Source organism: Cygnus olor, chromosome 1 (genome assembly GCF_009769625.2).
Source record: "Cygnus olor isolate bCygOlo1 chromosome 1, bCygOlo1.pri.v2, whole genome shotgun sequence".
Taxonomy (NCBI): Eukaryota; Metazoa; Chordata; class Aves; order Anseriformes; family Anatidae; genus Cygnus; species Cygnus olor.
In genome coordinates, this window is record NC_049169.1 from 186532370 (window position 1) to 186547497 (window position 15128).

The following is a 15128-nucleotide window of genomic DNA, read 5'->3' on the forward strand; positions in this document are numbered from 1 at the left end:
AAGACTTGATTTGAATTTGGGGTCTAAGTGAAAAAATGCAGAGTATCCCTAAAAATGGCCAAAACAAAGATTTGCTGATAAAATCCTCGGTATTTCCAAGTACAAGAAAAATGTACAGTTAATCCAATTTAGCATATAATACCCTCAGCTCTGTGTCTACGATTTCCAAAGACTCCCACCTAGCAAAATGACAGCTATAAGCAGATCCAGAAACGACCAGCGTGTGCACGTTCTTCCCTTCGCCTACTCAGTGCAATCTTGCCATGAACTTCATTACCTTCTTCCAATCAACCTGGTCTCTCCTTGGCGTTCTCTCACACACAGACAGCGCTACGCTGCTCTAGCCACAAAAAACTCCTACAGACAACAGTACAGGGTGCTAACTTACAGTTCACTTCAATTCTCAGAAATATTATTGTTTTTTGCAGCAATGCATAAATAAAAGTTACATTTGGTATCCTTTCTTAGCACGGCAAACTCTGGCCCAAATCTTACTCATTTTACTTAAAAAAACGAGCTAGCTCAGAAGAAGATTCTGACAAATTATATTTCAGATACCCAGGATAAAAGCTCAGCATGTGCCATAACTTTAAATAGAACTACTATTTTGTATCAGTCCTTCCTTGTATCCAAGGAAGGGAGAGCTTATAGAACAGTAACTCTGAGAAGAGTTCCTAACAGAACACCACCTCTGAGTTTAGTGTTGAAAATTGTGCCAAAGGATGCAAACATCTCTTATTACACAAGGTTCGTTTCTGTGTGCAATTTTTTTAAAAAGTTAGACAAAAAGACACCAGGAGTTGGGCAATCCTGAAAAATAGATCAGTACTGCCTAGGTATTTCTTACACCATCAAGGATACTGAAATTATTTTTCAAACTCAATAAAATATGGGTAAGTTTTCCATACTAAAAGAAGCAAAAATTAATACTCATTGGAGCTTTAATTAAAAACATAATTACATTTGACAGCTAAAATAACTGTTTTTTGGAAAAATAAAACACATTAAAACCTTACTTGTATACTACAATAAAATTTCACAAAAAAACCACCTCAAATGCAAATTGTTCAAGTACAGCCAGTGTACAACTAAACTAGTTAGAAAATATAACTTAACAGTGATTTGTTTCAAAATATACATCATGTTGGAAAAAAATAAAACCAAGAAACCAAGTAATTACCAAGTTTCAAACAGAGTTTCATCAAAATGAGGTAAATCTATGTCACCAGCCATCGAGCTTGGTGCTGAAATGGAGAACAGATCTTCAAGGATATCTTCCCTGGTGGGGCTTTCAAAAGCGAGTTTTTTCACACCGGGTTTGCTCACGGTATGAAGTTCATAATTACTGTCCTTTATAGGACTGTAGTAATTGTGGTCCTCGCTTGTCATTGCTGCTTGCGACACAGCGCTCTCCTCAGCAGGCAGCGCTGCTGGGCCGCTGCTGTCCACCATTTCCATGTACATGCACTCATCGTCACTTCTTGGAACCTCCGAGGAAGCAACAGTGGAAGTAGGGGACAGCAATTCCGCTAGTATCTCATCGTTGTTATTACGGCTAGCGCACCCTGAGTTCACACTGAATTCCGAAGGACTACCTGCAGCATCAATCTGATCCTGCAGTTCCCTCAAGAAGCTCTGCAGCAACTCACTGTCACTGTGAGACTCGGTCTGTGACGGGGTGCTCACCTCCCCAGTCACGGGTTTTCCACGTTTCATCTGTTCCACCGCCAGTCTATCCAGCGAAGCCAACTTCTTCTTCTTAGCATTAAGTTTTTTTAACAGTTTTAGGCGAAGCTTTCTTGTTTTGTCACTATCTGACTCTTCCACCTTCCCAGCATTATAGCTCGGTGAATGGAATTGAGTCGTTCTACCAGAGGTACTCAGCGTATTTCCCGACTTATTCCAAGTTGGGCCTTCAAGAGCAGCATGATTTTTCATAGGAAGACAAGTGCCTTGAGAAAATCCTTTGAAATTTGATAAAAAATTAGTACCTTTGCTCCGAGGAAGCGATGACTTTGGGGCCTCAGTTGTTTTGTTCACACCTCTGCCTTGAAATCCCCCAAAGTTACTCGCTCTTTTAACTGGCAACGGCATGTCATTTAATTTTTGCACTGAGGGAGTTCTGCAACTTCTCTCAATCTTTGGAGCTGAGGCACTTGAAGGCATAAAAGAAGTATTCTTGCTTAACATTTTTTTTACCCAGCTTCCAACAAATCCTCTTTTTTGGTCTTTGTGCGAAGGCTGAAAGGAATTATTATCAGCAGAAGAATTTGCAGCCTTAGAATGAACTACAGTTTTGCCTGCACCTTTCAAGTCAGGTGATTTTTGTCCGATATTCCCTACTGGTGGCAATTTATGGTTTATCTCTAGTTCTGAATTTAAACCCTGTTCTCTGTTAAGTAAATTAGCTCTGTCATCTGTGCTTTGAGCAAGTGGTGAGTCAAGTGGGTCGGGGTTGTGATTTTGGGGCACAGGAGGAGTGATATTTGCTGGGTTCGACTCTTGTAGAGGTAAGCAAACGCTGGAATTTTCAGGTAGTGTGCATGTGTTGTTCATAGCTAGACCAGTTGCAGCAATCTCACATGGAGCGTTAGGTGAAAGAGCTGATTCCTGCTGTTCCAGTGTGCCCATTTCAACAAGGTTATTTCCCACCATCTGTCCGTTCGACAGTGATTTACATTCTGAGTCAACCTGAAGCTCTTCGAGCATCACAGTTACAAGATCATTGCATGCCAGATTTTCTAAGCCATGATGAGTTTCAACCTCAGCTACCTGCTGTTGTTTCTTATCTGGAATTCTCACGGAATCCTCTCTGTGATGTTCTGCAAGTATTTTCTCTATGGTGTTATCAAAACCACAGTGCAACACTGTGGAACTTGACTGTGCGTTATTAGGAGGTGAATCTTCAACATTTTTCCCCTGAGCCTTGGAATTCTGTTCTGGCACATGGGATGTTTTCTTTTCCCAGATAACAATATGAATCTCTCCTGGAGGAACTTCAAATCTTTTATGTCTCCTGCAATATGGACCCTTTAAATCATCGCATTCAAGCCAAGTTCCTGAAAAATAAATAGCAACCAGTGTAAAGACTCAGAGACTTTTAAAATTGAAGTCACTATCCTCTGACACTTGTCAAACATTTTTATTAACCCATTCCCCTGACAGGCAGAAAATAATCATTTTTCTTCTCCATTCTTTATTACATCAGAGGAAAACCGGGAGGTTTCCACCGCGAAAAGATCACCCACAAGCAGAATTTGCAGCAGTATTATTACAGGTCAGACTAGGTCAACCAAAAAACAAAGCTACGTTTTTTTGTCTTTGCTAATGATGTTGACATCTTGACTGAAAATACCTGCACACGTCTGAGAGAAGAACTACCTCTAAAATTAAGTTTCTCAGTAGAACTTTTCATTGCCTGAGTGGGAAGCAGGGGGGGCTTAGCAGAAACTGATCATGTTAAGAATCTGCCTCGTCACCTGCAAATTATTCACGGATCATGAACAAATATTTTATAGCTTTAAAAATTAATAAATAGATTTACAGAGCATATACATGATGTATAGGATGTTCATAACCAGGTGCTTTCTAGCTGTTTCCCCTTTTTATTTCTTCTTAAACTCAGGCAGTAAACAATCTTCATACTGTCAGAACACTTCATAAGACAGCACCTCACTTCCTCTGCAGAAGCACGAGAATCAGTACGCCAACTTTTGGCCTTCTGTGATTACGGTTTTCCGCTCAGATGAAGCTCTGCTGCTGCCAGTAGTATGGCCATCATGCTATTACCAATGTTTGTAACATGGATTTGTGCCTCTCACCCCTCAGGTGCAACAAAGTTCAGAAATGAAGAGGTATGTCATCAATGCTGATAGTTCCATAGGTTTCCCCATTTCCAATGAAGAAAGTATTAATAACTTGCTTCAAAATAACCAAGACTATTTGTTCAACAGCCATGCTTAGACAGGATTTTTTAGCTTTTACAAAGTTATGAAAGGAAATGACTCTACCCAAGTAATTTTTAACAGTGAGGACAGAACACTGCTGAACAAGTCAATTAAACCAAAATGAAACCTTCACCCTGACCAACAAAGTTCCTACAGTTATTCACAAAATCCTAACATGAAGTTTAGGATACAGACAAAGAAATCCTTGTTATTGTATATGGACAGCTGAGATTATTCAATAACCCATAAAACACTATTCAATGTAGGACTCAAAGTATTATACCAGAATTTATGGTTCTTACCATCAGGATTCAAAGACCAGGTTATGAAATGCTTCTTATTTGTTTGATACTGAATAACCGATGCTATTTCGTAGAAATCTTCTTCAAACTGAAATGAATAATTCCTCAGGTCGTTATGTGGCAAACCTTCCACAAAATGTATCATTAATATTGAGGGTATTCTAATAAAGAGACAATAAAGAAACAGTTTATTACAACAAAAGAGTGCCAAAAATCCCTCATGGAAAATTACAGTGTTCATCCTTTTTAAATGCTATTTGTGATTTCAGCATTTAAGTATTTATCAGTTTAAAGTTCTGCACCCCTATAAACCTATGGTAACAGTTTGTTTTTGAAACCGATACTATGTTCAGTAAATGAGAATTTTATCCATTTTATCCCAGAATTTTATCCATTTTATTTTCAAGTTCACATATTCAAACTTACTTTTCCAAAATCATCCGTCTTCTTTGAGATCTGTCACTGCAATTATTACAGGGAGCAATGTGAACAGCATTAAGTGGATGCCAATCGGGGATTATATTTGTGAATGTTGTTAGTGTTTTCCTACACCTGGAAACACACACACAAAAAAAAAGAGTAAGATGACTTGCTGATCAGAAAACAATGAATATACGCACTTTACAAGGGGAAAAAGTCACAAAAACGTTGTGACAAAGACAAATTCTATTCAGATGCATGCCATTTGTGTGAATTCCACTGTGACTGCATCACATCCAAGTGAGCGCTGGATTCAGTTCTGCCAAACACTATCAGTCCCCGTTTGTTCTCAGCAGCTCTGTGACCTTCAGTTGCGCATTATTTGCTCTTTGTCCCTTAGCATGTTATCTCTGCTCCCTTTTCAGTGCAAGACAGAGCTTCCACCAGGATCTGCATAATTTACTAGCTAATACAAAGTGTCAAGGAGAGAAGGAAGTAGTAACAAACCACCTCGCAATACATGTTAAACAAGGAGTTATTTTCAAAGGACAGTACATTCAGAGCAAAGATTGCACAGGGGTTATATTGTACGAAAACACAACGTACGGGATACAAAGTAAGGTAGCTTCTTCATTCACTAGCCACAGGAAGGATTTCCTCTACATTCGACCTACCCCAGATTTTTCAACCTTTTAAAGAACAAAGTATGTAACAAAAGCTCTTGAACACATCTTATTAACCAGAACTACACATTAGCTGGCTGTCTAACAGATATAATCAGTCTCTTCGCACCTGTGGATCTAGATTATTGTATAAACTTTAAATAATGGATAGAAACAAGTATTTTTCAAGTGAAATGAGCTGTCTTCTGAAGGTGCCTCTTCTGTTGACTCTTAAAAGGAGCCAAAATGACTAGCTGGCACCTGCAGCTACACAAACTAAATCAATTCTCAAGAAATTACTTCCCTGTAATACTATTTTAAAATATATAAATTACGTTTGCAAATCTCTGATTCTTTGTAATCCGAGTGAACGTTACAGATATCCTTCAACAGCAAACGTGTGCCAGGCACACATTCTTTAGAACAGCAACAAGCTGTACACCACCACTAAAAGATGAGAGTGAGCATGGCCAGGGACTTGCAGTTACCTAATACTTCTTTCTTAATTAAGAGATGACTCATGAGATAAGACATGACACAATTAAACCAGTTGCAAACGCAAGCCTAAAGAATCACATAAAACTTCACCAACAAGCTTAAGCTGTTCATAACCCAGAGATGTGAAGAAAAATCACCTAATACATGCCGATTTTAAAAGGTACGGTACAAGAGTTACACAGAAGTTATCTATATATCTATAAAGCTCACCGGTCCTGGTGTTTGTAGCCACAGCATATGCATTCAAACTTCCATGAAAATGAATGCAAAAACAGTTTCTCAGCTTGTTGATCCTGTTTTAAGAGCAGAGAGAGTGCAAACACTGGACTTTCCTCCTCACCTTGAAAGACAGGGCAGAAAAAAGAGTCACCGAGTTTGAGATCGGAAAACAGTACTTCAAAAAGGAAGACAGCCTTACTGCTACGATTCTAATTCAAGCTATCCCTCTAAGGCTGTACTTCTAATGCTCACAAGCAAAGGGATTTATCTACGTTACCAGGTTGTTCTCAAAGGCAGTTTCATGAATGCAGCATAGTTACAAAGACATGAATACACTCTCTAAACTTCACAAACGGTAAATAACAAAACACCTAATCACACGGTAAATTATGTGTGTCACAAATCGCAAAAAGTATTTGCAAGCTGTCTTGCACGTGTATGTACATACATATTTTTATGTGCTGACATGCTAACAGGCTTTACCTGTAAAGTTTTCTGAAAATAAATACTGAGCTGCTGCACTGACTACTTACCCAATCCACATTTAAGCAGAGGCTGAAGCTGCGTAAAAATTCTGCTTCTGATTTCATTGAGATGCAATTCTGCTTTTGGAAGAACATCTATAGAAACAAATACATATGCTTTCATGTATTTATGTGCAACACCTCTACCCTTTCCCACACATATGTGAACACGTACTCATGTTCACATGCACTCATTCTCTGCAAACAGATACCTTTCACATTGACCAACAACTGCCTAAAACTGTTGGTAAAAATAGACAGCGCTTGGTATTAATTGATTTGAAACTTACAAAAGATTTACAGAAGTCAAATGTTTTACTGCAGTCTGCTAACCCAAAACAACTCAACCTGACTTAAATTATGGCTAAGAGTGCATACCGATAGCTAGATGGTAAAGACATGTAAGATTAATGTAGCCAGACATTACAAACCCTAGAGATTCGGAGATTAAGAGTAGATTTTAAAGCCTAAACGTTAAGATCAAAAGCACAAAAATTTGCTTACATGCTTTGGAATGACACCATACAATTTGTAATAAAGCATTTAAATGTTAAATACTAAGTTCCTAAGACAGCCTTTTCAATATTAAAAGCTTATTTTAAAGTTTGTATATATATATATAAGTATGTATTTTAAATTTGCAAGTTACAGTACTTATGCATGTACATTCTATAAGCACAAGCAAGAACATAACTTCCACTACACAATCGAGATCATGACTTGCACAAATTAAAGGATGTAGAATAGCTGTGGGAACCATTTCTTACTTATAAAATTTATGTATATAAAAAAAGGTAAAAACAGTCTCTTGCAGCTCTATTGTTTTTGATTGTGTCAGAAAAGAGCCGTATGTAAAAGATGCTGACAAATTAGATAGAAGGGCAAAATCAGTACAACGCCTAATCTCCATAATAACGCTCTTCTTCCAATCCCCTCTCCACTGGTGCCCAAATAAGCTAACTCGTTTTGCAGCAATTCCTGGAAATGAAAAGGTTTAAGCTCTTTCAAACACTACCATATCACAGCGCCCTTCCTAAGGGAAGCAAGCTAACATCCCCACTTCCCCACAAAGGGCTCTTCCATACCAGAGCTCCTTTGCAAACACAGCAGCAGCGCATCAGAGGGGAAGGAAAAATCTCTCAGGTGGTGTGACGGTAGAGGGCTTCCAGGTAACATCTGAAAACCTAAAAATCAACCTTTCTGGTAAATAGCATATATGAACTACTACAGGATTTCTTTGGATTTTTTTTTTGCCTCTTCAAAGTACTTTTTTCTCTGCCACAAGCTGGATTAAACCATTTTTGATATGCCCACTGTTCTTTCCAGGAAAGATACGATATTCTTTAAGTTATCTAATGCTGTTCTAGTACTATAGTCTATATATTCCAGCATACATTTTTCCTGGAATGCCTACTGAAAAAAAATCATAAAAGGTACTGGTTAGCCAAAGATCTGCAGTAATTCTGTAACTGCTGATCTCTTAGAAGTTCAGACTTACGACTCCAACGGGTCCAATCAAAAGGACTAGGAAAAATAAATCTTAATTTAAGAGCCTTAAACTGGATTGACAGTACAGAAAATGATCAAAGGCCATACTAATAGATTACAGTGACACATCCTCCCCTAATTCCAGCTGTGCTGCGTAAGAGGTTGCCCTCAGCTCCTCATCGTGGCCCCTGTGCTTGGAGGTTACAGCCCTTGAATCTGTTAAGCTGCACATGTGAGTATTTACTAAAACTTTCCAGACAACATAAACCAGGTTAATACGTTTGACTAATTCTGACTGAAACAGGTTAGGAAGTGTTATCATCCACAGCACAGCTTGCAGACCCCAGGGGAAGCGTTCCTCAGTGAACACAGCTGGAGCCAGAGAAGAACATAACTTCTCAGTGTGAATATATTTAGTGCTATAAGGCAACTGCCCATTACACAAGGATATAAACCACAACCAAAATGATCCAAAATGAAGATTAAGACTTAAACAGCATTGCAATAGTTAACCAACATAAGGGGAAGGAAAAAAAGTATGTCTCAACTACTCAATTCCCAAATTCTCTACTTGTTACCACAAAAAATTGTCATGGATACTTAGTATTTGATGTCTGCTTTCAAAGGGTGAACCTTTACCCCAAGAAAAGCAACTGCAGAGGTTACTGGGAATCTGCTAGATAAAACACACAACCCTGCAAATTCATGGTACCGAGCTGTAACTCATTCTTTTGTGATCTTGAAATAGAAAGGAGGCGTATTTAAGTGCACTGTACTAAATTCCAAATATATATATCAGATCAGCTTCCATATGAAAAAACAGCAGCTGAATTTACTCACCTTTTAATTTACTCCTTTTACAGGTATTCAGAAGCACAGCTGCTTGATTATATTTTGTTAAGAGTCTCTGGAGTAAACATTTTTCATCATCACATTTTTCCGTTAGAGCAAATTTTAATGTCTCTAAGTGTACCAACGCTGACAAAATGCAATCCAGCCAACAAAGATTATGCCTGTTTCTCCACTGAAGACATAAATCTGTGTTATTCGTGGAACCTTTATCACTTCCGAGCAATATTTCAGATGCTGTCGTGCAGTGTTCAGGATTTGGCAAGAGTCGTCTTCTGGGACTAGGAGTCTCAGGCAGATTTTCTTGATGGCTGTTGGTGTTGGTGGTCGTTTCAAAATCCACCTTCTGCTTGAAGGACTCCCCATTACTAGGTTTTTGCTGGTCATTTTGTAACACGTCACGTGCACTTAACTTGGGGATAGGTAAGCTATTCTCACGGCTTTTGACAACAGGGTCCGTATTAACAGTCTGCTCAACCTTTACCGCATTGTTAGTCCTGGCTCGTTTCGGATTTGATTCAGTGGCAGAAAAGTCACTGATATCACACAGTTTCCTTTTCTTATCAGTAGATGGAACTTGGTGATTTTCTGAATCAGCAGAAATAACGATGCTGTTAAACGGTTTATAACCTAGTGGGTAGATACACTAAAGGAAAGGGAGAAAGTTACAATGAGATCTACAATGCAATTTCAGGTGAACAAGAGCTAAAAAAGTACAAGCATTCTCAAAATGGAACGTAGAACTTGTGTAAAATGATACCTTAATGAAATCAATTTGTAAATTCAACACATGTAAGAGAATTTTATCCAACTACTGTCTTATAAAGCAATTGTGAATTATATCAGTAGTAATAATCAACATTGCTTTTCCAGTAAAATCCAAACTCTCCACTTCCAGCCCCAGAAAGACACCCGAATTGTGCTAAGGAGAGGCCTTTTCTCTCATTCTGCAAAGTCCATTCCTCTAGGGTACAAATTTGGCATAATCACCTCTGGCTTGAAAGCTTACTGCTGCCAAAACTGGCAAGGTATCTCTCAGTTTATCCCGATGCACTAGACCACACGTTGGTAGGGTCTTACAAACATGGCTGTTCTGCAACTAGGAGAATGAAGTCAAATCCCCCATTCCCCATCTCCAGAGGCGTAAATCCTTATGGCAAAGGCCTCGACACAAGCCAACAATCAGTGTAATACCTGAGGATTTTCACAAAGAAAAATGGACTCTTGAAAATTGATGCGGTAAGTGCGTAAAGCTTGGATCTGGCCCTTGGCTTTGCAGACTGGACAATATTCAGGCGAAGTTATCTCCACAGAATTACAGCTCTAAAAAAAAATAAAAAAGAAAAAAAAAAAAACAGCTGAAAAACTTGTTTTTTATATATTATCCCAAGTTAAGACATACATACATACCAAGATAGAAAAGCAATGTGTAACTTCTAAGCATGTAACACCTAACATAGTATAAAAAAGTCAACTAGATTAGGTTTCGTCCTTATTCATAAGATATATATTCATAGGGTAGCATGATCTTTGTGAATTTATCTTTTAACTTAAGCATTCAAATTTTTAGTAAGTTATCTTTAACAACGCAATTATGCAACATTTCATTTTATTTATACTAAACCAAAGGACACTTATTGCCAGGGAACACAAGCTCAGATCTTTGAACTATGAATAAGTTTTCTTAGGAATGCACAGTCATAAAAATAGTGCCCATAAGAAATTCATAGACACAGATCTGGTTATAATAATCTTTCGCCATTGTTATAGATTTCCGTGGAAAATAATTTTGAGATTTTTTTTTTTTTGGTAAAATTAAGACCAATTAAAAATCTCTCAAAGCAGAGAAAAATATGAACTTTGCACACATGTAAAATAAGTTTCAACTGACTTTTCCCAAATACCCCACCATGTGGAGTGTCGATTTCCCTATACCAGTCCCTTGTCCAATCACTTGCAAACCATTTGTAGTCTTCTGGGTATCCATCACTCTGAGCCACTGGCTAATTTATGTCACTTGTAACAATGTCATGACCACTAAGGATTTTTTCAAAGACTCCTGAAAAATAAGAAGCGAATACAACAATTAAAGAAAAAATCAGTTAAATTTTGGAGAAAAAAATATACCAGCAATAATGCAGCCCATATTTTCTGTGAGAATGAATTCAGAAGAGTATTTTCTCGATGGAAAATACTTACTTTCTACTGAATATAGAACTCAAAAGTTTAAATCAAGTCACGTACCAGATTTAACAGCTTTAGGCCCTGAATTTGCAAACTTATCTATTCTTTTCACCCTCAAGGTCTCATTTATTTTCCAAGTGCACTATAGTTGCCAGAAATGTAGATGTCTTGCCCAGGCAATTCAACTTACTGTATCTAACCCTTGGAATTCAAGAATTTCTTTAAAAATGGCAACAAGCTCTCACACAATTATAGGTAACTGCAGAGGAACAAAACAAAACTAAAAGCCCAAAAACCACTTCAGCAGCTTTCAAAACAGTGACTTTAATGCATAATAAACTATAAAAAGTTTATCCTGCAAATATAGCCATTTCTAACTACAGAAGGACATCCTGCTGTTACTGTTGGGAAAATTCTCCTGTAATTTTAATGATGTTACAGACTTCCTAGCAAACTGAAGTTCTTCTGCAGTATCATTGCTACATAAATCTATTCCATGTTTTACAACTCACATCACAGAGTCCATTTCGTATTATTTCTGGAATTCAGGGCCAAATTTTGCCTTTCTCACATGTCATACATACACACACACACTTATGGTGGAAGACTTCAGTATAAACAAGCGAGACACATCAGAAAGCAGCTCCTTAAGCCCTTATAAACCCATTCCTTCGCTGGCACTGAAGCTAACTACATCCTGAACCAGTCAGAAAAGGAGTTTAAAACTACAGGAACCAATTCTTCTGTTCCTGCTGACTTCAAATGGAAAAATAGCTAGAATAAATATCTATCTCTTTAAGATTCAGAAGGACGTTAAAGTAAATTGAATAGCAAATTCTTCAAGGTTAATATCTTCCTTTGAGCCATGTCTGTTTCTTGTTCATTACTTCCACTGACCAACATCCTTCCCCACAGCACGAGGCCCCTTCAACACTTCCTTACACTACAGAACTCAGATTGCAGTTCCTTTTGAGAAAAGGCATTCTCGGAGACATGAGTAAATACCATTTCAACCCCAAAACATCCCTAATCCAGGGCAAATGAGACCCTACAGAACTGGACAGATTGTTAAAAATCAACAGTATCACTACATTTTTAAAAGTGTAGTCTGCAAAACGTAACAACTCATTTCAAATCAATCCCCTATGACCACTTGAGAAGGTCAAAACGAGATGCTGATGTGTCCTGCTGACACTTTCAAGGTGCTCAGTAGCACTTTTCAGAATTAACCAGGCTGCAGCATAGTATAAACTGACTTATAAAACTAACGGTTTTAACAAAAGATGATAAAGTATCAAGCCATGTGTGCCTTAGAGATTATGTTTAGTTTTCAAAGTAGGGTGAAAGTGTACAAGCAACACGGTCCCAGGCTCACTCAAGGTAAAACTTAATAGATTAACTAAAAGTATACAAGTCTATTGGACTATAAAGGAAAGCCAAGCTCTCCAACTTCTGACATGGTAGCAATGGCACTATGACACCGTGCCTCAACTCTCTCTTACCATATATTTAATCTAGCCAGGAGTTTGATTATTTTTATAGAACTAATGAAGTTGTGCAGGTATAAATCGTACTAAAATACATAGCAACTTTATGCTCCGCACTATAGCTAATAAGAGAATGTCTCTAACTTTTTCCAGAGGGCTTTTATACAACTCCTTGGCCTGAAGCAGTGTCAGGTCTCTAAAATAAACAAAGTATGTAATGACATGACTGGAACCCTAAGCAATTTCTCACCACATAAATACAAATCATCTTCACGCACTCAGAAAGGTCAGCAACACTAACAACCTATGGGTTATTCCTTTTTAAGAATGTCTTGATTTTATAAACAATATTTCTTTCTTTGCAAGTCTCCATTTACTTTTCCGTCCCCCTCTCAAAAGTTTTTTCCCCCCCCCAGGTATTTCCCTCTGTATGTTCTGTATGTTCTGTTATTTCTGCTCTTCTCTTTTAAAGCTTAAATACTGTTTTGAGATGTACAGTGCCTCCCTGGGTGACATGGGTAGTAGGGAGATGGTTGGACCAGATGATCTTTTAAGGTCTTTTCCAACCTTAATGATCCTGTGATTCTATGAATCACCCAGCAGTAGCACTACAGTGCTGGAGCCCACACCATTTATTGCACTTCTGAATGTAATAAACATTAAGAAAATTATTATTTTTTTTTTCATACATAAACCACCAGTGAATAAAATTGGTCTGCCAGTCCTAGATGCACAGAATGGGCCCAAGGGGCCTGTCTGTACATCAGTATGTGTAACGTTACAGCAAGCTACTAGTGACCACTGCACAAAGTACAAAAACTGCTCATCAGATCTGCAGCTGCCATGAAAAATAGCCCCTTAAAAGCCTGCTGGATGAAGGACTGACACAACCCATTGTAGTAACGTGTAATATCTGCATTACAGATAGAAGCGTGCTTTCAAGCTTACTGGGTGATGCTTTAAAACATTTATGCTACTTATTTTAAAAATGTAATGCAAAATGTGCTGCGGACCTGGTATAATTACTGGGCTGCTTATGGTTCCCTGGGTAATCTATGGTTCCCTAGTTGATCACTGCTCACTGCTGCATGATAGGGATGTTTCTATTCTCTTTTCTCCTCTTTCCCACTCCCACACCATCCCTGGCAGCTCACATCTTCACCAGCCTTTCCGCAAGCTAACTGAACACACAAATCAGCAGGAAACTCAGTAAAACACAGCAGTTTTTTCTGCTATTTTTAATAAGTTAAACCGGCCTATGAAAAGGTCTGATGAGCTGTGGAGGTAAGAAGACAGAAAACATGGAAAGTGTCAAGGACTTCTACGCTAAAAGGGACTCCGGCTTCTTGATAAGAGGAGCTATGCCTTGTGACACAATAAAAACAAAAATCCTTTACAAGCTGCAGGTGACAGAACAGTGATTACATTTCAGTGAAGAGAAAATCTCTCTGCTTAAAGGTGAAAGGGACACTTGAGAATGAAGTCCTTGTAAATCACCTTACAAGTCTTCATTCCTTCATGAAGGGAATATTGAAGAGAAAGGATGAAAACAAACAAACTAAGGTCTGAGGAAAAAAAAGTCATACAAATTTATATTCCCTGTGTTACTTGTTATATATGTGTTCTTTACATCTTTTTTTTTTTTTAATCTGAAACTAAACAACAAACTAAAGATAAAAAGAATGATGTTGCAAAGCAAGCCAGCTTGCAATGTGATTGCTCTGCTGTTCTAAAAGAGAGCTGGACCTCTCTGAAATGTCCTGAGGTAAATGCTTTGATGAGCATATAAGAAGGGGACAAGGATTAAGCATTTTATTGTCATGTCATTGAGCCCTTGTGATAAAATGGTGAGTTAGGTGTCAAAAAAAGAGCCTGAACTAGTGCAGTTTATTACAGCTGCCACTAAGAGATGCAAGATCTCAGGAAGGGGCTTGGTGCAGGCAGAGCCCCAGCCTGGGGCCAGGGGGGGTTAGGACTACAGCTGGAGCTGGCTGCTGCCCTTCGACACCAAGAGGTGTCCAGGTGCTTCAGATAAAGCTACGGTTAAACAACCTCCTTAGTTTTTAGTCCACATCCAGTGAGATCCATACTACGGAACGGCTGTAGAAGGAAGAATACACGGTTAATCGTCAGAACACAGGCAAAGAGCACATGGGGAACATGCGTGCGTAGACACACCAGTACCTCACCCTGCGGGTGTTTTATCGAGCAGTGCTTCTACCAAGCGTTCCCTGAGGGAACACGCGCCTTAAACCCACAACTACTGACAAGAAATACTCAGTCGGCATTCAGCACCGCGCAAGGCGCCCGCTCCACCGCCACCTCCCTCACAGCCCAACCGAGCCAGGGGGCTGGACGCCGCACTACTCACCCGCTGCCAGGCTCTCGGCGTCTCCCCTTGCCCCCTTCGCTTCCCCGGGCTCCCCAGGCCCCCTCAGCGGGCTGCCCCACGCGTGCTAGGCGGGCAAGGGCCGTCCCCCAGCGGCCCTTCCGTCCTCCATCGGGCTCCTGCCTCCCCACGCCGCCCGCCTCAGCCGCGCAGTTTCCG

General features: G+C 39.1%; 1 protein-coding gene across 3 annotated transcripts in view; it reads right to left on the bottom strand.

Annotated features, from left to right (window-relative positions):
• The window catches only part of USPL1 (ubiquitin specific peptidase like 1), a 15487-nt gene extending 376 nt beyond the window's left edge, over nucleotides 1-15111 (bottom strand). Inside the window, exons 1-9 of one of the 3 annotated variants that reach the window (XM_040543881.1) lie at nucleotides 14952-15111; nucleotides 10801-10968; nucleotides 10104-10232; nucleotides 8901-9555; nucleotides 6582-6668; nucleotides 6040-6169; nucleotides 4676-4801; nucleotides 4250-4410; nucleotides 1-3059 (exon numbers count right to left, since the gene is read on the bottom strand). The exon at nucleotides 1-3059 is cut by the window's left edge and continues 376 nt beyond it. In XM_040543881.1, the coding sequence (XP_040399815.1) occupies nucleotides 1177-3059; nucleotides 4250-4410; nucleotides 4676-4801; nucleotides 6040-6169; nucleotides 6582-6668; nucleotides 8901-9555; nucleotides 10104-10232; nucleotides 10801-10896 (3267 nt within the window). In that variant the 5' untranslated portion in view covers nucleotides 10897-10968; nucleotides 14952-15111 and the 3' untranslated portion in view covers nucleotides 1-1176. Of the gene's footprint in view, nucleotides 3060-4249; nucleotides 4411-4675; nucleotides 4802-6039; nucleotides 6170-6581; nucleotides 6669-8900; nucleotides 9556-10103; nucleotides 10233-10800 lie in introns of all 3 variants that reach the window. The other 2 variants (XM_040543879.1, XM_040543882.1) reach the window with 2 other exon arrangements.
• Between the last annotated feature and the right edge of the window lie 17 nt (nucleotides 15112-15128).